The 21,644-nt window shown below is 47.2% G+C and overlaps 1 protein-coding gene across 3 annotated transcripts in view; it reads left to right on the top strand.

Annotated features, from left to right (window-relative positions):
• ZMYM4 (zinc finger MYM-type containing 4) overlaps nucleotides 1–21,644 on the top strand; it is a 229,104-nt gene that overhangs the window by 142,441 nt on the left and 65,019 nt on the right. For all 3 annotated transcript variants that reach the window (XM_029571424.1, XM_029571423.1, XM_029571425.1), the window contains 2 exons: nucleotides 5,523–5,673; nucleotides 6,216–6,359. In XM_029571424.1, coding sequence (XP_029427284.1) covers nucleotides 5,523–5,673; nucleotides 6,216–6,359 — 295 coding nt within the window. The remainder of the gene's footprint in view (nucleotides 1–5,522; nucleotides 5,674–6,215; nucleotides 6,360–21,644) is intronic.

The following is a 21,644-nucleotide window of genomic DNA, read 5'->3' as shown; positions in this document are numbered from 1 at the left end:
AAGCCTTGCAGGTGACTGGGTCTAGCATGAGGCTTTCCCTGTCAGCATGGAAATTGCAGCCATTTTTGATTCCCGAGAGGCAGGGGAATCCCCTCCTCGACTGTTGCTGGCGGTTCCCTGTCCTTCATAGAGGCACTTGCCCTGAGGAGAGTTAAGAGGAGTCTCTGGTTCTGGTAGAGGTCTCCTACCGGGTTTAATTTGCTTATGCACAAAGCGTGTTTAGTGGGATGCTGGCTTCTGGCCTCAGTCTCCATGGATTCTTGGCCAGTCAAGAGGCCTAAGCTGTTGAAGCTCTTCAAGCTGATGATTTTCGATGCTGGATGTAAATGGATCCAGACCTCAACGCGCTGAAGGTGTAGGCAGGCTTTGCTTAACCATGTGATAGGCCACGGCAGCAGTTCTTTTCCCGGGTGTGTAGGCGTGTGCTCACATTCTCGCCACATGGTGGCTGCATACGCAGGGACCTGTGTGCATAAGGCTGTGGCCTAGATTTAAGACCTAGTCTTGAGCTCATATTTGCGCAGGTACTTGTTTGCGTACAACTACGGCCTATACGAGTGTGAATTTGCGCACGTACTTGTTCGTGTACGACCTTGACCTAGTCTTGAGCATGTATTTGTGCATGTCCTGGAGGGGTATGTGTATGCCTGGGTGGCATTAGTGTGCGCACAGGAGGCCGCCTAGAGCCAAAGTTCAGGAGAGCTAGGCGCACAGGACAAACAAGTCCAAGTGCCTTGCTATCTGAGGCTCGACATCTGATAGCAATTCAGTCCTCACTCTCCGTTTGTGTCAGCGCTATTTAGAAGTTCAAAGCGATTTGACTATTACAGCTTTTGCCTATGTTGGGACATCTCCTTGGCCTATGGTGTGTCTGGAAGGGAGTGGAGTGGTAATGGTCAGTTCTGGAAGGGAGTGGAGAGGCAATGGTCAGTTCTCCTCCCTTGTTTCTGAGGGCAGAAGCTTCCCTGAGAGAGAGAGAGGTTGGAGAGAGCAAGTTTGGACCTATGGGCTCTGGTATAGATCCACCTTCCTTCTACTGGGTGGAATGTTTCCAGGGCCTGCAAACCTTTCTGCAGGGCCACCCAGCAAAGGCGAAGCAACCTACTATGTAGAGATTGCATGCTCGGGCCTCCCAGTTTCAGTCACGGTGGGCAAATGTCGCAAGGAGGCTGTCCCTGGTAATGTTCAAGGGCGTATGGATCATGAGACAGAGGATTCTGATGGAGAATTGGCTTTCTCAATTCTAGAAGAGAGGGAGAAATTGCATATGATCGAAAGCCGCTTTGGACTATGCTCATTTTTTTTTTCTTTTTTAACGAGATGTCTTGTTGAGTTTGTTGGCTCAGACTCTGAACACGCTTAGTGTAGTTAGAGGTCAATTTTAAGCTAAACGTCCTATTTCTTTTTCCTCCATATCCAATTCAAGAGATACTGCGTTCTAAAGAAGGTAAACTCTGAGATCCAACTCTGAAGCCCGCCTTAGCGGCAGTACACAAGGGAGACTTCTTGGCAACTCTCGCCTTGATAGAGGTATATCTGCACATAGCCATCAGCCGGCGTACCAGATATTACGGAAGTTCATGGTCTTAAGGGAACATTTTCGGTTTCGAGCCCTTCCCTTCGGCTAGCAATGGCTCCATGTACCTTCAGCAAGGTGATGGTGATGAGGGCGGCCGTATTGCAAAAGGAGGGTGTGTTGGTGTATCTGGATGACTGGCTCATTCATGCAAAATCAGATGACCCCTGTGGCAATCAGTACAAAAGGTACTGATGCGCTTGAAGTCTCTAGGATGGTTGGTGAACCTAGCAGCGAGCCATTTAGTTCTCTTACAAACTCTGGAGTATCTGGGAGCTCAGTTTGACACACTGGCGGAGAGTGCTGAAATTGCATAGTCAGATTAGGCTTCTGCTAGAGCTTCGGTGCCCAGGGTCTGGGACTATTTACAGGTCCTGTGTTCTGTGGCATCGACACTGGAATTAATGCATTGGGTGTTCACACATGCCGGTATATAAAAAAATCTAAATAAATAAATAAATAAATAAAATAAAATATGCGCCTTCTGCACGGGGCTCTTATCTCCCGCTGGAATCCATTATTGGAAGAGTTTCGTCTTCCTCTTCCATAAGAGAGGGAAGCCAAGGACAGTCTTTGATGGCTTACTTGCACCAGACTCGAGCGTGGTGGAGCATTGGAGATTCTGAATTGTATAATAGTCACCACCGATTCAAGCCTCTCCGGATGGAGGGCAGCGTGGTAAGATTAGTCTGCATAAGGCCTGTGGTTTAAACAGGAGGCATAATGACCTATCAATCCGTTTGAGATGAGAGCGGTGCATTTCACATTGCTTGCCAGGGTTACGTGGCCATCCAGTACGGATCCTATTGGACAATGCAACAACGGTGGATTACATCAGCCATCAAGCCAGAATCAAGAATCAGGCAATGGCTTGAGAAGCCCCAGAGTTGATATTCTAGGAAGAGAAGAGCAGCACTTGGAGCAGTGACCTTGTCTCACATTGCCAGAGTGAACAACATTCAGGTGAGTTTTATGAGTCTGATAAAGTTAGACCCCAGGAAATGGGAGCTGTCAGAGGCAGCGATGTCTCATTCACGGAAGATGGGGGTATCCTGACCAAAGAAACCTAGGTGTCGCAGCTTTATAGCCGCTGAATAGAACACTGTACAAAGGAATCAGAGCTCTGGTGCTGCCATGGACTTGAGGGATTCTTCTTTCTCTTTCTTCTCGTAGCCTCTGGTGGACAAGTGATTATGGTGGATAGAGAAACATCTGGGGAATGTGATCCTGGTAGCTCCAGAAGGGCCACATCGAACATGCTTGCCAGATCTGATCAACATGGCCAAAAATGGGCCTCTGAGGTTCAGACATTGGTTGAATATTTGTCTCCAGGGCCCAATATTTTTGGGTCAGGCGTCTCACTTCTGTTCCATGGCTTTGCTTCAGAGAATTGTCTGAGATGGAGGGGGTATTCTGAAGCGATTATTTCCACCTTATTGCAGGCTAGGCGATCTTCTACATCCTTGATGTATGTGTGAATTTGGAGGATCTTAGAGTCCTAGTCTATTGATAGAGTGCAGCTTCAGTCTGTTCAGGCTATGGTGTCACATATTTTGGCTTTTCTACAGAGAGGTTCTGGTCAAAGGACTGGTCTTTAATTCTCTGAGAGTCCAGGTAGTGTCACTAGGTTGTCTCTGGGGTAAGGATGGTTTAGTTCAGAATTCCTCTGCCATTGGCTCCTCTTATTCCCAGTTTGAGTACCCCTGTTTTATTGTAACTTTCGTTTATTCTTGGTTATGTTAATGTTATTTCCCTATGTTCCATGTAAACCGATATGATATGATCTGTATCATGAATGTCGGTATATAAAAGCACTAAATAAATAAATACAATAAAATATCCTCTTTCCACACTTCTGGATGTTATACACTTCCTTCAGGTAGCTAAGAACTTGCATCCTCAGGTGTGGAACACTTGTCCATCTTGGAATCTGAATCTAGTCCTTAGAGGATTGTGTGAGGCTTGGTTAGAACCACTAAAGAGAGCTATGGTTAAGGACTTGACTCTTAAAGTGGTTTTCTTGGTGGCTGTTTGTTCAGCCAGGAGAATTTTGGAGCTCCAGGCACAGTCATGTCGCAATCCCTTTCTACAGATGTCTGAATCGGGGGGGGGTATCTTTGTGCATGGTGCCTTCTTGTCTGCCTGAGGTAGTCTTTGTGTTCCATCTTAGACAGTAGAGCTTCCAGCTTTTATGGATTTGGATTCCTCTACGCCTCACGCAGGGAGAGCTTAGGCTTTTAGATTGGAAGCATGCATTATTGAGGTATCTAAAGGTCACTTATGATTTCTGAAGATCGATCACCTCTTAGTACTGTGGAGTGGTCCAAAGAAGGGAAATAAGACATCTAAGGCTACAATTGTCTGGTGACTGAAGGAATCGATTGAGTCGACTTACATTTCTAAAGGGTACCCGCTGCTGGAAGGTTTAGTGACTCACTTGACGCATTCTCAGGCGACTTCCTGGGCTGAGTCACACAGGTGTCTCAGCATGAAATTTGTTGGGCAGCTACTGGGAAGTCATTGTACACTTTTGCTAGGCAATATCGCTTGGATATGGGGAATCCGGCTTCCATGTGATTTAATTAGTGTTCTATGAGCGGCACTTTCCAGGTTCCACCTGAGTTAAGGGGAGCTTAGGTACATCCCAGGAGTCTGGACTGATCTGGCTATGCACAGGGAAAGGAAAATTGGTTCTTACTTGGAAATTTTCATTCCTGCAGTACCACAGATCAGTCCAGAGACCCACCCATTTACTGGGGGGAGAGTCCACTGCTTGTATGTTGCTTTGTATATAGTGCAAGTTGTTGGAGGTTTTTCAATGCTGATCGCTTATGTTAAATTTGGAAAACAAGTTTTCCTTTTTTTTTTTTTTTTTTTTTTTAGGGGCAACTTCTCCTTCTAGCTTGTTGGAGGGGAGAGAATTTGCTTATAAATTTAAGGCTGTTGCTGTCATCTTGGCTTGCGTACAGGTCAATAATGAAAGACTGCAGGTGGCCATCAAGTTAAGTACAGTGTCAGTGAAACTTTCTCTGTCTCCAACTTCTGGCAGGGAGGCAAAACCCGGGAACAAACTGCAGGAACAAAAATTAGCAAGTAAGAACCAATTTTCTTATTTCTAGCTGAGTTGGCTGCTAACATTGCCATAGCACAGACTCCTTTTGCTGGCTGGCTTTGTCTCTTGGTGAGTTTTGAGGATTCTGAAGATTTGGGATTGGGGTAGTGGGGGGGCCTGTATATTGGAGATGAGGGAAGGGAGTAAAGTATTGTGGCTAGGGTAAGGTTTTATTTTATTATTTCTTATTGAGCTGGGAAGGTGCATTGGGGCAGGTGTTTCAAAAATTCATATCAGGGTGCTGGGGGGTAGGGAAGGTCATTGGCTCTTTTAAAAAAAAAATAATAATAATAATAATAATGTTTAGAGGACTTAGTTGGCTAGTACTGAGCAGGCAAGCCAGCTGTATAGAGCGGCACTAAATCGAGCAGTTATACCTTGACTGGCTAGGTTTAACTTAAGTGTCAGAAAGCCATTATCGTAACTCTGAGTGGCTATTCTGAAAATAGAACTGCAGTGATACAGGACTATATCTCTGTGGTACCAGGTACTTGCAAAAGCTTCCTGTCTTCCTCTTGCTGTATGGAGCCATATACCTTACTTAGTTAGTGGTCTCGCTTTGCTAGTTAAGGGAGGACGCAGCCCTGCGCTTTCTAGCCCCTTTGGGCATTGCTGCACTTTCATGGGAAAACAAAAGCCTAGGCTTTCTTTGTATTATTTTTTTCTTTTAACTTAAAAATAAGTTATTTTTATCTCTTGCAAAAAATATTTTTATTGGGGAAGCAATGTGTAAAGGGAGTTTTTTAGAAAGGAAAAAATACAGCACTTTTGGGTGTCCTCTTCTTGGGTTGAGCTTGGACCTCCCACTTCTTTGACTTTTATGTATTTTTGTAGATGGCCAAGTGTGATGGCTGTAAGCGGCAGGGTAAGCTCAGCGAGTCTCTGAAATGGCGAGGAGAGATCAAGCATTTCTGTAATCTTCTGTGTATATTAATGTTCTGCAATCAACAGAGTACGTCTGATCCCACATCGCAGAACAGCACAGGTAAACTGCTATGATGTATAGCAGGCTCCTTTTTCTCTCCATAGTTTTGCAATATGTTTTTCCTATTATTTTTCCCCCTAATAAGGGGAGATGGAGTAAGCTGATTTACTAAGTCCCTGGGTGCAGGTGTGACATAGATCACATAGGAGCTGGACAGCCTCCAGGTTTATCTGTCTTGCAATACCATAATGCAATAGTCCACAACTGAAAAAGTAGGCTGCAATAGATGGGATTATGTGAGCTCCCAATGTCAGAACTGCAGTGGACTCTGTAGGCCAGGATTATGCACCAATAAACTGTGATGGTCCCAAGACTGAAACAGCACAGGGCACATTTTGGCAGCTTCCTTGACTCTGCATTATGCATATTTACAATGTTGCTTGGTATATTTTTGAGTTGGATAAAAGATTTATCATTGTAATTAAAATAAAATTTACATTGTGGATCAATTCTTACTAGGTTCTTACTCTTACTGTTGTACTCATGCTTGGTTACACTGTTCCTAATCATTACAATATTTATTTAAATCATTTATTCCTCAGCTAATGTTTCCATGGTTCAGCCTGTTTCTATAGCTCCATCGCCTTCTGTAAGGAAGGATTCGACTCCGGTGATAGCAAATGTGGTGTCATTGGCTAGCACTCCTGCAGCACAGCCTACTGTTAACTCTAACAATGTTTTACAAGGTAAGATGGCATCATGGGGTAGAATCATTCTCTTCAGATAGGAAAAGGACAGTCTCATGCACAGTGGGTTTGTTTTTTTTCCTAGCATGTAGCCAGGTGGACTCAGGACCAATGGGTTATATGCTCCCCTGCTAGCAGATGGAAATGGAGTCAGGTTTCAAAGCTGACGTCACCTTAGATACACCGCTGCAGTGACCCCAGCCCTTCAGTATCTCTGTTTCCTCACAGCTGTGGATCCACTTTCCCTATCGGGATCGCCATACTCTTTAGAAGAAGAAATTTTACCTTTAAATTGTAGAAAGATTGAGCCCCGCTCTCCTGCAGTGATACCTAAAGGTCTCGCCCCCAGTTGAGAATTCCTGAGGTAATTTCAGAGATCCCTCAGAGGTGTGCCTTGGTCCGGTAGTCTGTTCCTGGCGTGGACTTTGCTGCTGAAGCAGCTGAAAGGCAGAGGGTGCAGGAAACAGAGCCAGTGGTGAGAGCCAAAGCCCTCTCCCCCCACAGCCAAAGACCATCTCTGTACTCAGCCGGTAAGCGCTGAGCCCAGGTAAGTTTAAAAAAAAAAAATTCCCATTCAGAGACATTAAAAGGGGTTTTGATAAGACTTCCTTCGGTCTCCTTGCTCAGCACGCTGTACTGACGTCGTTTCCAATCCGTTTCTGTAAAAGGAAGTGGGCATCACAGCAGGTTGAGCACACACACACCCCCCCCCCCCCCACGGTGGGCTAGGCCCCGCTTCAGGCTTAGTTGGCATGTCTCATGGTAGGCCGCTTCGGCGCCATCTTGCACACTGATTTATGCGCCTTGTATTGTCCTCCATACAGTGTGGGTCCGCATACGCGCACAACTTCTTTCACAGTCTAGGAACAATAAGAAAATGCCATACTGGGTCAGACCAAGGGTCCATCAAGCCCAGCATCCTGTTTCCAACAGTGGCCAATCCAGGCCATAAGAACCTGGCAAGTACCCAAAAACTAAGTCTGTTCCATGTAACCATTGCTAATGGCAGTGGCTATTCTCTAAGTGAACTTAATAGCAGGTAATGGACTTCTCCAAGAACTTATCCAATCCTTTTTTAAACACCGCTATACTAACTGCACTAACCACGTCCTCTGGCAACAAATTCCAGAGTTTAATTGTGCGTTGAGTAAAAAAGAACTTTCTCCAACTAGTTTTAAATGTGCCCCATGCTAACTTCATGGAGTGCCCCCTAGTCTTTCTACTATCCGAAAGAGTAAATAACCGATTTACATCTACCCGTTCTAGACCTCTCATAATTTTAAACATCTCTATCATATCCTCCCTCAGCCGTCTCTTCTCCAAGCTGAAAAGTCCTAACCTCTTTAGTCTTTCCTCACAGGGGAGCTGTTCCATTCCCCTTATCATTTTGGTAGCCCTTCTCTGTACCTTCTCCATCGCAATTATATCTTTTTTGAGATGCGGCGACCAGAATTATACACAGTATTCAAGGTGCGGTCTCACCATGGAGCGCTAGAGGCATTATGACATTTTCCGTTTTATTCACCATTCCCTTTCTAATAATTCCCAACATTGTTTGCTTTTTTGACTGCCGCAGCACACTGAGCAGACTATTTCAATGCACTCTAGTTAGATACAGAATTCCTGAGCGCATGGGTTGTGCGTGCGCCGTGCCCGAAATCTATGCGCACAAATGTCTTCAAGCATGAGCCGGCTGAATTTGCAGCTGCTGTCTCTAATGGCTTTGGCAGCAAAGAAACATAAGCTCCGTTCTCTCTATGCTGCTTGTCATATTGTGGCTACTTAGCTGACCTGGGTTCTTATATCAGCACTGTGAGGAGGCCAAGGGAGAGGAGACCTCCCCAGACTTTACTAAGCCCGGTTCTTCCCATTCTGAGGATGGGTCAGCCACAGCCTTAACCGGAAGCACCCTGGATCTGAAATTCAGCGGCATCTACTCCAGTTCTTCCTGAGCTAGGTATGGACCCAGCAGCCTTCTCTTGGGTGGAACTTTTTCAAAGCCTTCATACAGGCACAGTCTGCTTTACTTGCCCCTGTCCGGATGGAACCTCAGCCGGTAAGGCCTACCTCTCCCCAGCACTCTCGGCAGACCTTGAGACATGCCTTGCCTCACCAACTGTGTTCCTGGCAGGGACTAGGACAGCACAGACTAAGAAGGGGATCCAGATTACTTGGAAGATGGAGAAATCCCTCCAGGTTTAGAACCATATTGGACCATGTTACATTTTTTCCATAGAGATGAATTGCCGGTCCTGGTTCCCAGACTCTGAAGATGCTGGGATTTCCTGGGGTGGACTCCATGACGGAACCTAAGAAGAATCCCATTCTGGTGTCTCTACAGAAAGCCTCTTGCTATTTTCCGGTACTGGAAGCCATCTAGGAGTTGATTGACCTGGAATGGGATGCCCCTGAAGTGAGTTTCAAAGGTGGTCGAGCATTAGAAGCTCTATAGCCACTGGATTCGGCAACGAGAGAACGCCTGCGCTTCCCTAAAGTGGATGCGCTGTTTCGAAGCGAAAAGCTATTCCAGTGGAGGGGGAGGAGCAGCCTTAAAGGATGTGCATGATAGATGGATGGAGTCCATCCTTAATCAAGCCTTTGATGCGACAGTGACCTTACAGATTTCTTCCTGCTGTGCCCTAGTGGCTCGCTCATGCCTGCTCCTCTCTAGAGAGGTAGATGACTCAGGCACGTATTCCAAAGAAGCTATGGAGTCTACTGGTGCCTTTTTAGCTGATGCGGGCTCTGTCCTAGTCCGTACCTCGGACAGAAGACAGCTATGGCTGTGAAATTGGTCAGCAGACGTGACCTCTAAGACAAACCTCACAAAGATGTCCTTTAAGGGATCACTCCTCTTAGGAAGCGAATTGGAAAAGCTGGCCAGTAAGTGGGGTGAATTTCCAGTGCCCTAGTTACCAGAAGATGAGAGCAGTACATGGAAACATATAGAAACATAGAAATGACGGCAGAAGAAGACTAAATGGTCCATCCAGCCTACCCAGCAAGCTTTCAATTTTTTTTTTCCCCCATAATTGTTACTCTTGGCCCTTGTAAGTGACTTTTTTGTTCTATTTCCCTTCCACCCCGCCATTGCCTTTGAGGGGTCGATCCAGGGTCACCCAACACTTTCGGTCCTACACAAACTCAACAATCCAGAGGCCTTGGTCCTTGGGGAGCTCTCAGTTCTTTTGGCGCCGACAGCCCAAGAGAGGGGCAGATTTGGGTTCAAGTTTGGCCCGAACCCCCCAATGAAGTTTTGCTGACCCATCCACAGAACAAGGAGATAAGGGGTTGACTATCCCTCTTCTACCAGCAGTGGGTCAAGATCACGTCGGACAAATGGGTACCGGATGTCGGATGAGAAGGATACACACTGGAGTTTCGCAGCACTCCTCAGGACACGTTCATAATGTCTCCTTGCCACTCCCAGCATAAGAAGTAGGCAGTGGAGTCTACCTTGATAAGGCTCCTCAAATTGAGGGCTATAATTCCAGTACCTGCATCCCAGGAAAATATTTATTTATTTATTTATTTATTTAGCATTTTTATATACCGACGTTCTCGATACAAATATCAAATCAGGTCGGTTTACATAAAAACAAAACAATCGCGGTGAGGCGTTACAATAAACGGAGTTTCAGAACATGAGAATAAATATTAAATAAACAGTGACTCATCAAATGACGAGAATCTATATAGTAAATAACATGTAATAAAATAGATAATGGTGTAAATAACTAACTTGAAATAAAATAAATAGAATAGTATAAAATATATATGTAAAGACAACAGTAACTCGTTATGATACGTGAAACATGTAGAGAATAACTAAGAATAAATGATGTGTTAATTTGGGATATACAGGTATCAGGGACCAATGTTTATGTGCCTGGTTATGAGTAATGCATGGGCTAAAGAATTAATGCATCCACAAGTGGAACAATCAAACAGGTGGGCTGTTAAATAACGTGGATTCATGTGGAGATAACTAAAAATAAATGATGAGCTGAACAGTGACCAATGTTTATGAGTTTAGATATCAGTAATGCATGAGCTAAAGAATTAGTGCATCCACGCGGGAGGCTTTCCCTACAGGTGTGTTGTAAGTGGGTTGTCCAGATGAGGTGGCTTTCACTACAAGTGGGTTGTCCAGATGAGGTGTAATCGGGCCTTGAAGAGGTGTGGGCGGTCGTGGAACTTGAGGTGTGGTCATGGAACTTGTAGTGAACTAATTTTACTCTTTTGCTCTTTGGCCCGTGTCAGAGTGTTCCTGCGATTCTGGAAATGCTTGCCGGAAGAGCCACGTTTTTAAATTTTTCTTAAAAGTTATATGACAGGTTTCTTGGCGTAGATCCGGTGGTAATGAGTTCCAGAGGGTGGGCCCAGCTGAGGAAAGTGCTCGTTTAGATCGTGAAGTTTTGATCGGGGGAGCGTATAAGGAACCTTTGTAGTTGAATCTGATAGGTCTTTGTGATGTGTGAAGTCGGAGTTGCGAGTTTAGGTTTAGGTGTGCGGTGCCCGTAATATCCTTGTGGATCATTGATAATGTCTTGAATGTGATTCTGGCTTTTATGGGTAGCCAGTGCAGACTGTAGAGAATAGGTGTTATTTGGGCTCTTTTATTTGTGTTGGTGAGTAACCTCGCGGCAGCGTTCTGCACCATCTGTAAGGGTTTTGTAGCTGTGATCGGTAGACCTAACAGGAGCGAGTTGCAGTAGTCTAATTTGGATAGAATTATAGACTGCACTACTAGACGGAAGTCACTGAAGTGGAGGAGAGGTTTCAGATTTTTGAGTACTTGAAGTTTAAAATAACATTCTTTTATTTTATTTTTATTCTTTTTTAAAATACAGGGCGTTATTCCACCTATTTCATCATACCCAAGAAGGAGGGTTCCTTTCGCCCCATTCTGGACCTCAAGAGTATCAACCAACACCTACGGGTAATTAATTTCCACGTGGAAACTCTTTGTTCCATGATAATGGCCGTACAACCGGGAGAGTTCTTAATCTCACTGGACCTCTCCGAGGCTTACCTTCATATTCCAATCTGGCAAGAACATCAGCGTTTCCTACGCTTTGTGGTACTGGGCCACCATTATCAGTTCTGGGTGCTGCCTTTTGGCTTGGCCACCAACCCCCAGATCATTTTTTAAGATTATGGTGGTTGTAGCGGTGGCACTGAGGAAAGAGGGAATCCTGGTGCACCCGTACTTGGACTGGTTGATCCGGGCAAAGTCTCCGGGTGACCAGCAGGGTGATGTCCCTGCTTCAGGAGCTTGGTTGAGTCGTAAATATGGACAAAAGCAGACTCAAGCCGTGCCAGCCCTTGGAATATCTGGGAGTCCGGTTCGCCACCAAGCAGGCCAAGGTCTTCCTCCCACCTTCATGGATAAGAAAGTTGATATCCCAGGTGCGTCAGTTGACTAACACGATACGCCCCAAGTTGTGGAGCTATATTCAGGTCCTCTGGCTTTAACCCTGGAAGTAGTACCATGGGCAAAGGCACACAGGTGGCCACTTCAACGCTCCTTGCTGTCACTTTGGAAACTGTTGGCTCAAGACTATTCGATTCGTCTCCACCTACTGATGAAAGTATGTTCTCAACTCCAGTAGTGGCTTCAGGAAGCTCACCGGGGCAAGGGTGTAAACCTGTCCCCGCCAAACTAGCCGGTCCTCACAACAGACGCGAGCCTCCAGGGTTGGGGAGCACACTGTCGGGAACTGACAGCCCAGGGGCGATGGACCAAGGAAGAAGTACTCTGGAACATAAACCGCCTGGAAGCCCGGGCGGTTAGATTGGCATGTCTACAGTTCAGCAGCCACTTACTGCAGGGTCAGGTGGTCTGCGTGATGTTGGACAGCGCAACAACTATAGCCTACCAGGGAGAAACCAAGAGCCGGCAGGTGTCTCTGGAGATAGATCTCCTTATGGAATCGGTGGAATTGAATCTACAGATGATCTTGGCCTCCCACGTTGCAGGAAAAGATGTCTTCAGAGCAGACTTTCTAAGCAGGGAGAGTCTGGCTCCAGGAGAATGGGTATTGTTGGCCAGAGCCTTTCAGCTGCTGGTAGATTGCGGGGGCCTCCTGTCCATCGACTGCTGGCTGCATCTCACAATGCGAACGTTTCATGATTCTTCGGTCGCAGAAGAGATCAGTAATCCCTGGGGATTGATACCCTTGTTCAGACCTGGCCAGAAGAGGACTACCTATATACCTTTCCTCCGTGGCCTCTGCTGGCCAGGGTAATTCGCAGGATCAAGCACCTCAGGGGATTAGACTTTCTATTGGCTTTCGGATTGCCCCAGGCGCCTGTGGAATGTGGAGACTTCTGGTGGAGACCCCCCTGTGCCTCCCAGCAAATAGGGACCTGCCCCAGCAAAGTCCAGCCCTTCATGAGGATCCAACTCTATTTTGTCTTAATTTGGCCCTTGAGAGGGCTCGCCTCATGAAGCGGGATATTCGGCGGCAGTAATTACCACCTTGCTCTGCTTGCGGAAGGTCTCGACATCCTTAGTGTATGTGCGAATCTGGAGAGTATTTGAGGCCTGGTGTGAGGAACGCGGTGTTGCCCCTCGGACGGCCAAAATCCCTCTGGTTCTGGAATTTTTACAGGATGGCTTGAATAAAGGGTTATCCCTTAACTCCTTGAAGGTCCAGGTAGTGGCTCTCTCCCGTTTCAGAGGTGAGGTGAATGGAAACTGCCTGTCAGCGCATCTGGTCATGGCCCCTTTTCTAAAAGTGGTAAAGCACCTCCGGCCACCCTTACGGTGGCCAGTTCCCTTGTGGAATCTTAATCTAGTATTGGCGTTTTTGGCAGGGCCCTCCTTTCGGCCTTATGCCTATTAACCTTGAAAACGGTGTGCCTGGTGGTGATATGCTCAACTCATCCTATCTCTGAACTCCAGGCATTGTCATGTCAGGAACCGTTTCTCCGGATGACCCCAGGAGTGTTACAATTTTGTACCATTCGATCCTTCTTGCCCAAGGTAGTGTCAGAGTTTCATGTGAATCAGTCCATTTTGTTGCCGTACCTAGATAGGTACAAGGACATGGAAGACTACCGCCTCCTCCGCCATTTAAACATTGATAGGCTTTTGGTGCGGTTTCTGGAACTTTCAGAACTGGTGCGCAAGACGGACAGTTTGCCTGTTCTTCATGCTGGAAGGAGACAGGGCAAACTAGCTTCGCTGGCTACCATAGTTTGCTGGATCAAGGAGGTGGTCACTGGAGCTTATGTAGAGGCAAGAAAGCCATTACCCTTTCAGGTTAAAGTTCATTTCACTAGGGCTCAGTCAGTATCCAGGGCGGAAGCTAAACTGCTGTCTTCTGTCGACATCTGCCGAGTGGCGACATGGTCCTCCTTGCACACCTTCTCCAGGTTCTATCGCCTGGACATTCAGGCCCAAGAGAACGCAGCCTTTGCAAGGGCGGTGCTAACCGGACCACGGGCAGCCTCCCGCTCCGATTGGGAGTAGCTTTTGTATATCCCATTGGTCCTGAGTCCAGCTGGCTACACGCTAGGAAATAGAGAAATTACTTACCAGATTATCTTGTTTTCCTTAGTGTAGACAGTTGGACTTAGCATCCCACCCATGGCTGCCTAAGAACGGTGCCAAGGAATCGTCCGTGAGGTGAATATAGATTCCAAGAGGTTATGGGTAAGCTGTCATCCAGGGCCTCTGTAATCTTGCTGGGATTCAGTGTTTGGTTGAGTGTGGTTATGGTTATCCAGTTTTAATCAAATTTTTCCAATAGGATGTCCACAGTGGCTTTGAAGAGAATATTGAAGGGCCGAGGTCACTGCAGGGGTTATATCTAGGGTGACATCAGCTTTGAAACCAGACTCCATCTCCATCTGCTAGCAGGGGAGCACATAACCCATTGGTCCTGAGACCATCTGTTTACACTAAGGAAAACAAAATTATCAGGTAAGTAATTTCTCCATTTCTTTTCAGAAGCTTTTGAAGCCTTTATTAAAACATACAGCAGCATAGACATTTGGTATTTGTTATTAACCAAGGTCTGATTTTATTAATGCTTTAAAATAGAAAAAAATGTACATCAGTGTGTTGAAAACAAAGCTGTGCTTAAAAATCATACATTGTTTTATGCTCCATCAGACAACAACCCCTTGGTGTGCACACATTGTGCTTTGGACATCTGCATGGTAGCCAGAAGTGGCTCTTGCTGGCATAAGTTCAGTGTCTGTATTCTCAACATAACATTTTTATTATGGGGAGGGGGGATAAAAACAACTTAATTATTCCTTCCTTATCCTGCTAGAGCAGTCCAGACACATGGGTTAACACTACTAACAGACTGAAGCTGCTCCTTAGTGACATCATCACTTAGTTTATAGCATGGTGCAGCAGAGGCAAAGGCCAGTGTTCTCGGTCTCCAGCAGATGGTATAAGTTATGGATTGGTGCAGCAGATTTTCCAGCTCTTACCTCTTGTTGACACTCTCTCCCCTGGTAGTGAGGTTCTGCTCCCAGGGCAACAATTCATGCTGTTCCCATTTGAGCAGGATCTGGCTCCTAGGGCAACAGCTTGATCCACGATTTTCCTATTAGTGGGTCAGGCTCCCAGGTTTTTTGTCTGTTTTCATTGAACCCTGTTGCCCAGCTCCCAGGATCTCTGCAGTGCTTAGGTGAGCCAGGGGGTATGTGTCTAGTTCAGGAAGGGGTTCTCTTGGCAAGTGTGTCTTCTCAGGATTCCCACTCCCCTTTTGACCTGCCTTGAATTAGTCTTTGTGGCTAGGGGGTAAGGGTAATTAAATTAGCTAGAGGCAGAGACCAAAAGAGAGCATCTCAGCTGTAGTTCAGTATTCTGGTGGCAGTAGTAGGTAAGTCAAGTAGCATTTCTGTGGGAGATAAGGTAAATGGCCAGATCATGGAGGCTTTCCAGTTTGGGGGATCTCAATCTATTGTCTGGTAATTTCTGCAACCTCTTCGGTCTTTTGGGGAACTTGTGCTGCAGCATACTTGCCTGCGGCCATGTTGTGATGGCCGAGTGGGTCTGCTGTTGGTGAGGTGGCTGGAACTGATTCATTAGCAACACAGCTAGCTCCTTCTACCTCTTCTGTGATGGAAGACTTCTGGGGAACTGGGTAAAAGTTTCTTCCGCTCTTGCAAGCAGCAAGACTGCTGTAACTGAGGAGGAACTTGAGTGGGCAGGTTCCTCATTTCCATCTGAATAGATGAGGTGACTTCTAAGTTTTTATTGTCTCAATGGTTGAAGGGGGGGGGGGGGGGGCTCTTTGCTCAGGAGTTGGCTCCGTCATCATGTGGCCAGGAGGACAAAGTCCACGTTTTCCACATGAAGGAACCAGAAGCTGCCACCCGCTGCGTTAGGACTATGGGGAAACTCCATGGAACTAGTAACCAGATTTAAAACAACTCCTTGGAAGACATTGTTCACTCAGCACACAATCAAGCTATGGACTTTGTTGCCAGAGGACTTGGCCAAAGCAATTAACATAGTGAGACTCATAGTGAGGCTTGGAAAAGTTCCTAAGGGAAAAGGCTTTCTGGTTCATTCTGAGAGCTCAAGCTTTCTCACAGGACAAGCAGGATGGTAGTCCTCACATATGGGTGACATCATCAGGATGGAGCCCAATCACGGAACACTTTTGTCAAAGTTTCTAGAACTTTGGCACCACTGAGCATGCCCAGCATGGTACCAACCTTGCATCCAGCAGGGGTCCCCCTTCAGTCTCTTTTTTTTTTTTTTTTTTTTTTTTTTTTTCCACGCAGGTTTTGCCACGCGGAGATAGGAGCTCTTCCACAGTTTCCTGACAGGAAAATAATCTTCAGGAAAAAGTTCAACTTTTTCAAAACTTTCACTCCGGCTGGGGTCCCCCTTGTATACCGTCAATACTCGTGCCCATTCGGTAAGTTTTTACTACCTTTCGGTCTGTTACCGTCGGTTCCAACTTTTAGGCCCGGAGGTCACCAACCACACCACGGCCTAAATTTTCGACTGCAACGATGGCGACGGGTTTTCGTAGGTGCCCAGACTGTCCGAGGACAATGTCCATCACCGTCCCTGCCCATGATGTAGATTCATGTACCAACTGCGCCCAAATGACCCCTAAAGGGTGTCGGGCTTGTTTGGAAAAGATGGCTTTATTGTTCCATTCCAAACAGGTTTCCTTATCAAAAGCTTCAAAGTCATCGACACAGTCGCCATCCAAGTCCCATCATCGGTCGGATACCAATGACTCTTGACCCGCATCGAGGACTTCGGTTTCCGCTTCTTCGGCACCAGATGCCAGTAAGGGAGACCATAAGGAAAAGCATCGGTATCGCAAACCCTTACCATCTGATCCAAGCGTACTGGTGGCTTCCACTTCTACTTCCAAAGAGCCATCGAGGAGCCGAGGCCCCTCAGACCTCTGTGCCAGGTTCACCGAGGCACCCCTCGCCTTTGGTAGAGGCACCCGACTGATGCTCCACCTATATCGGTGGTTGTTCCGGCAGTGCCCATCCAGCCTCCCACTCCGGACCTGGCCTTAACGCCAGCATTCCGTGAGGAACTGAAGCAGATGGTTCAGGAGGCGGTGATGCAAGCTCTCCACAGATACCAGATTCCATTGACACAGATACCAGCTTCAATTCTGACGCCAGAATTGATGCCACAGTTGCTGGACAGGATCGATGCCCTCATCGGTGCTTTGTCTTCGGCACTGAGGAAAACACTGTTGCCTCAGTCCTTCGATGCCCATTCCCCTCTCTTCAGATGAGGATGAATCGCCGATGCCAGATGCGGTGCCGAGCCCTTCTGGAGTGTTACCACTGAGGAGGCCTTTGAGTCCTTCTGCACCACTTTTGCTACCGATGCTGACACCGGTGCCACCCCTACAGCCACTGGGCCCTTCGGTGCTTCAACCTCCTCCAGCCGGGGGAGGTCCATATTTCCCCTCTGGAGAACCGTTGGATGCTGGGGATCAGCACTATCATCCTTGGTCTGATGACTCTTCAGATTCCCAAGACACAGGAGATATTCCATCAGAGCCTTCTCTTCCTGATGAGAGAAGAATGTCTCCGCCAGAGGACCTCTTTTATAAGTTTCATCAAAGAGATGTCTGAATCTATTAAATTTACACTCCAGGCATAAAATGTTAGAAGTCCTTCAGTTTGTTGATGCACCAAAGGAGGTAATATCCATACCTGTCCATGAGGTCCTCTTTGACCTCCTTCAACGCAATTGGGAACATCCAGGGACATTCCCTGCAGTAAACCATAAGACTTATGCTACATATCTGATCCAAGCAGCACCTGGATTCCAGAAGGCTCAACTTTCCCACCATTCAGTGGTGGTCTAGTCCGCCCAGAAAAAAGCCAGAAGACCAAGACCTCACTTGTCCACACCTCCAGGAAAAGAGCAAAAATTCCTCGACGCTTTTGGGCATAGGGTCTTCCATGGAGCCATGTTAATCTCCTGTATTGCAGCTTACCAGCTTTACATCTCGCAGTACAACAGAAACCTGTTCACAGCTCCAGGATCTTTCTGATACTCTTCCTGACCAGTTCCTGGACCAGTTCAATGCCATTCTAAAGAAAGGCCTGGATGCTGGTAAACATGAGGTGTGCTCAGCTTATGACATATTCGACACAGCTACCAGGGTGTCAGCAGCTGGAATAAGTGCTCAGAGATGGGCCTGGCTCAAGTCTTCGGATCTGCGTTCAGAGGCTCAAGAGAGGTTAGCTGACCTCCCCTGTACGGGAGATAATCTCTTCGGTAAGAAAATTCAGGAGACTGTTGCTCAACTTAAAGACCATAACGAGATGCTATGGCAACTCTTAGCTGGGAACATGGACTTCTCCACTTCTTCTAAACGCCCATTCCATAAGGAGGCTAAGCGAACCACCTTTAAGGCACGCAGATACTACCCACCTCACTCGGTCTAGACCATATCAGAAGCCTCAAACTCGCCAGCCTAGGCCTCAGAAGGCGCAGCCTCCTCCACAGCCTGGTCCATCCTCTGGTTTTTGACTGCCCAATAGAGAGCAAATGTCCACCTCTGCCGCAATTACCAGTGGGCGACCGTCTCTGCCACTTCATCAACATCTGGCACACGATCACCACAGACCAGTGGGTCCTGTCGGTAATAGCTCAAGGTTACCATCTCTACTTTCTGTCCATTCCGTCGGACTCCCCGCCTCATCTGATGTGGAGTTCCACTGACCACTCTCCACTTCTAGAGGGGGAAATAAATTCCCTTCTTCAAGCCAATGCCGTAGAACAAGTTCCTTCTCTACAAAAGGGAAAAGCCTTCTATGCCCGGTACTTGATACCAAAAAAGTCTGGAGGCATTCGTCCGATATTAGATCTTCAGGCCTTGAACAAATATTTACGAAAGGAAAAGTTCAGGATGGTAACCTTGGGCTCTCTACTCCTTCTGATTCAACAGGGGGATTGGCTTTGTTCTCTAGATCTAAAAGACATGTACATGCACATAGCAATTACCCCGTCCCACAGGAAATACCTCAGTTTCCTCGTTGGAAACAAGCACTTCCAGTACAGAGTGCTTCCGTTCGGCCTGGCATCAGCCCCTCGTGTCTTCACGAAATGCCTGGCAGTAGTAGCCACATACTTAAGGCAACTGGGCACTCGCATCTATCCCTATCTAGACTGGTTACTGAGGGCTCAGTCGACGGAGGTGGTGCTTCAATCCCTCCAGCTAACCTTGCAACTACTACTGTCCGTGGGATTTCTAGTGAATTATCAAAAATCCAGTCTCACTCCGTCCCAATCCGTCTCCTTCATTGGAGTGGATTTCGACACTATCCAAGCAAAGGCTTTTCTTCCCAGGGACCGAGCTCATACACTTGCAGTGCTTGCGTACACTATACAGTCTCACCAAACCACGACTGCTCGTCGTATTCTCGTCTTGCTGGGCCACATGGCATCCTCCGTCCATGTTACACATATGGCTTGACTCGCCATGCAAGTAACGCAGTGGACCTTAGAATTCCAGTGGTCTCAGGCCCACCAGCCAATGTCCAACATTGTCCAAATCACCAGGCAGCTTAGTCTGTCGCTAGCGTGGTGGGTCCAGGAATCCAACCTGCTCATGGGATTACCTTTCCAAGCTCCAGAACCTCAGATTATTCTGACTACACATGCTTCCACCCTGGGTTGGGGAGCACTTGTCCACAACCTACAGACTCTGGGAACCTGGCTGCAGCAGAAGCACAACATCAGATAAATTTTCTGGAGCTCAGGGTGATCAGATATGCCCTTCTAGCTTTCAAAGATTGCTTATACAACAAGGCAATCCTAATCCAAACAGACAATCAAGTAGTGATGTGGTATATCAACAAGCAGGGTGGAACCGGCTCCTACCTGCTGTGTCAGGAGGTAGCGCAAATCTGGGCTCTAGGTCATTCCATGCTACTGAGAGCAACTTAACCTGGCAGGCATGGACAATGTACTAGCGGACAAACTCAGTCGCAAATTTCAACCCCACGAGTAGTCCCTGAACCCTGCGGTGGTGGAACGCATATTCCAGAAGTGGGGGTATCCGATAGATCTCTTTTGCGTCGATCCACAATCACAAAGTGGACAACTTCTGCTCCCTACGTTGCAGTCCCAGGACTCCACCGAGGGATGTGTTCGCTCTCTCTTGGACAATAGGTTTCCTGTGTGCCTATCTCCCACTTCCACTCATAAGCAAGACTCTCGTGAAGCTACGTCGAGACAAGGGTCTCATGATTCTCATAGCCCCATACTGGCTGCGGCAGGTGTGGATTCTCATCCTTCGCGACCACTGTCCGCCCGCAAATTCATCTGGGCACAGATCAGTCACTGATCTCTCAGAATGCCGGGTGCCTCTGACATCTGAACCTCCAGGCCCCTGTCGCTGACAGCTTGGATGTTGAAAGACTAGTCTTGCGGCCTCTCAGACTCTGTATCTCAGGTCTTAGTAGCTTCACGAAAGCCTTCGACTAGAAGATCTTAACATTCTAAATGGAAACAGTTTTCGTTGTGGTGCACATCAAAGGAGTTAGATCCCTTTACTTGCCCCACAACGAAGTTTCTGGAATACTTCTGGCACCTCTCGGAGTCAGGTCTCCAAACTGCCTCCATTAGAGTTCATGTCAGTGCGGTGGCCACCTTCCATAAGGGTACAGGGGATGTTTCTATTTCAACACAACCCTTAGTAGTGCGCTTTATGAAGGGCTTGCTTCACCTCAAGCCCCCTCTCTGTCCCCCTGCCACTGCTTGGGACCTTAATGTGGTATTAGCGCGACTCATGAAACCTCTGTTTGAGCCTCTGCACTCCTGCGAGTTACGGCATCTCACTTGGAAGGTGCTCTTCCTTCTTGCTTTGACATCTCGCAGGATCAGTGAGCTGCAGGTGCTGATTACTTACCCACCTTAAACGAAATTCCTTCATGATCAAGTGGTCCTTTGCACTCATCCGAAATTTCTAACAAAAGTAGTCTGAGTTCCATTTAAATCCATAGTTTTGCCTACTTTCTTTCCAAAACCCCACTCACATCCAGGTGAGCGGGCTCTGCGTTCTTTGGACTGCAAGCATGCGCTAGCCTTTTATTTAGAACGCACTGCAGGCCATAGGAAGTCCATCAAGCTATTTGTCTCCTTTGATACAATTAAACTGGGAATCCCGGTGGGCAAGCAGACCCTGTCCTCCTGGCTGGCGGACTGTATTTCCTTTTGCTACCAGCAAGCAGGCCTTCTGCTCCAGGGACGCGTTAAAGCGCACTCCATTAGAGCAATGGCAACGTCGGTAGCACATCTTCGGTCTGTACCTCTTGCTGACATCTGCAGAGCTGCTACATGGAAATCTCTCCATACCTTTGCAGCTCATTATTGCCTGGACAAGACTGGCACCCAAGACTCTATCTTTGGCCAGTCTGTTCTGTGTAATTTGTTCTCAGCTTAATACCCAACTTCCTTCCAACGGCCTGCTGGGAATTTCAGACTGCCCTCTTATCCAAAATCACCTGTTGCACGTCTTTGGGTGCTTTTTGTACATTGCTCGGGCATCATCAGCTCGCTATTCCACCCATATGTGAGGACTACCATCCTGCTTGTCCTGTGAAAAAGCAGAGTTGCTTAACTGTAACAGGTGTTCTCACAGGACAGCAGGGATGGTCCTCACGAAACCCACCCGCCACCCCGCGGCGTTGGGTTCACTTGTGACTTATTTTTATTTTTCGCATGTATTTTTTACTATACTCGAGACTGAAGGGGGACCCCTGCTGGATGCAGGGTTGGTACCATGCCGGGCATGCTCAGTGGTGCCAGTC

The sequence above is a fragment of the Rhinatrema bivittatum genome, chromosome 11, assembly GCF_901001135.1.
Source record: "Rhinatrema bivittatum chromosome 11, aRhiBiv1.1, whole genome shotgun sequence".
NCBI lineage: Eukaryota > Metazoa > Chordata > Amphibia > Gymnophiona > Rhinatrematidae > Rhinatrema > Rhinatrema bivittatum.
The sequence above is the reverse complement of the archived record's forward strand: the minus strand, read 5'-3'. Positions and strand labels throughout refer to the sequence as shown.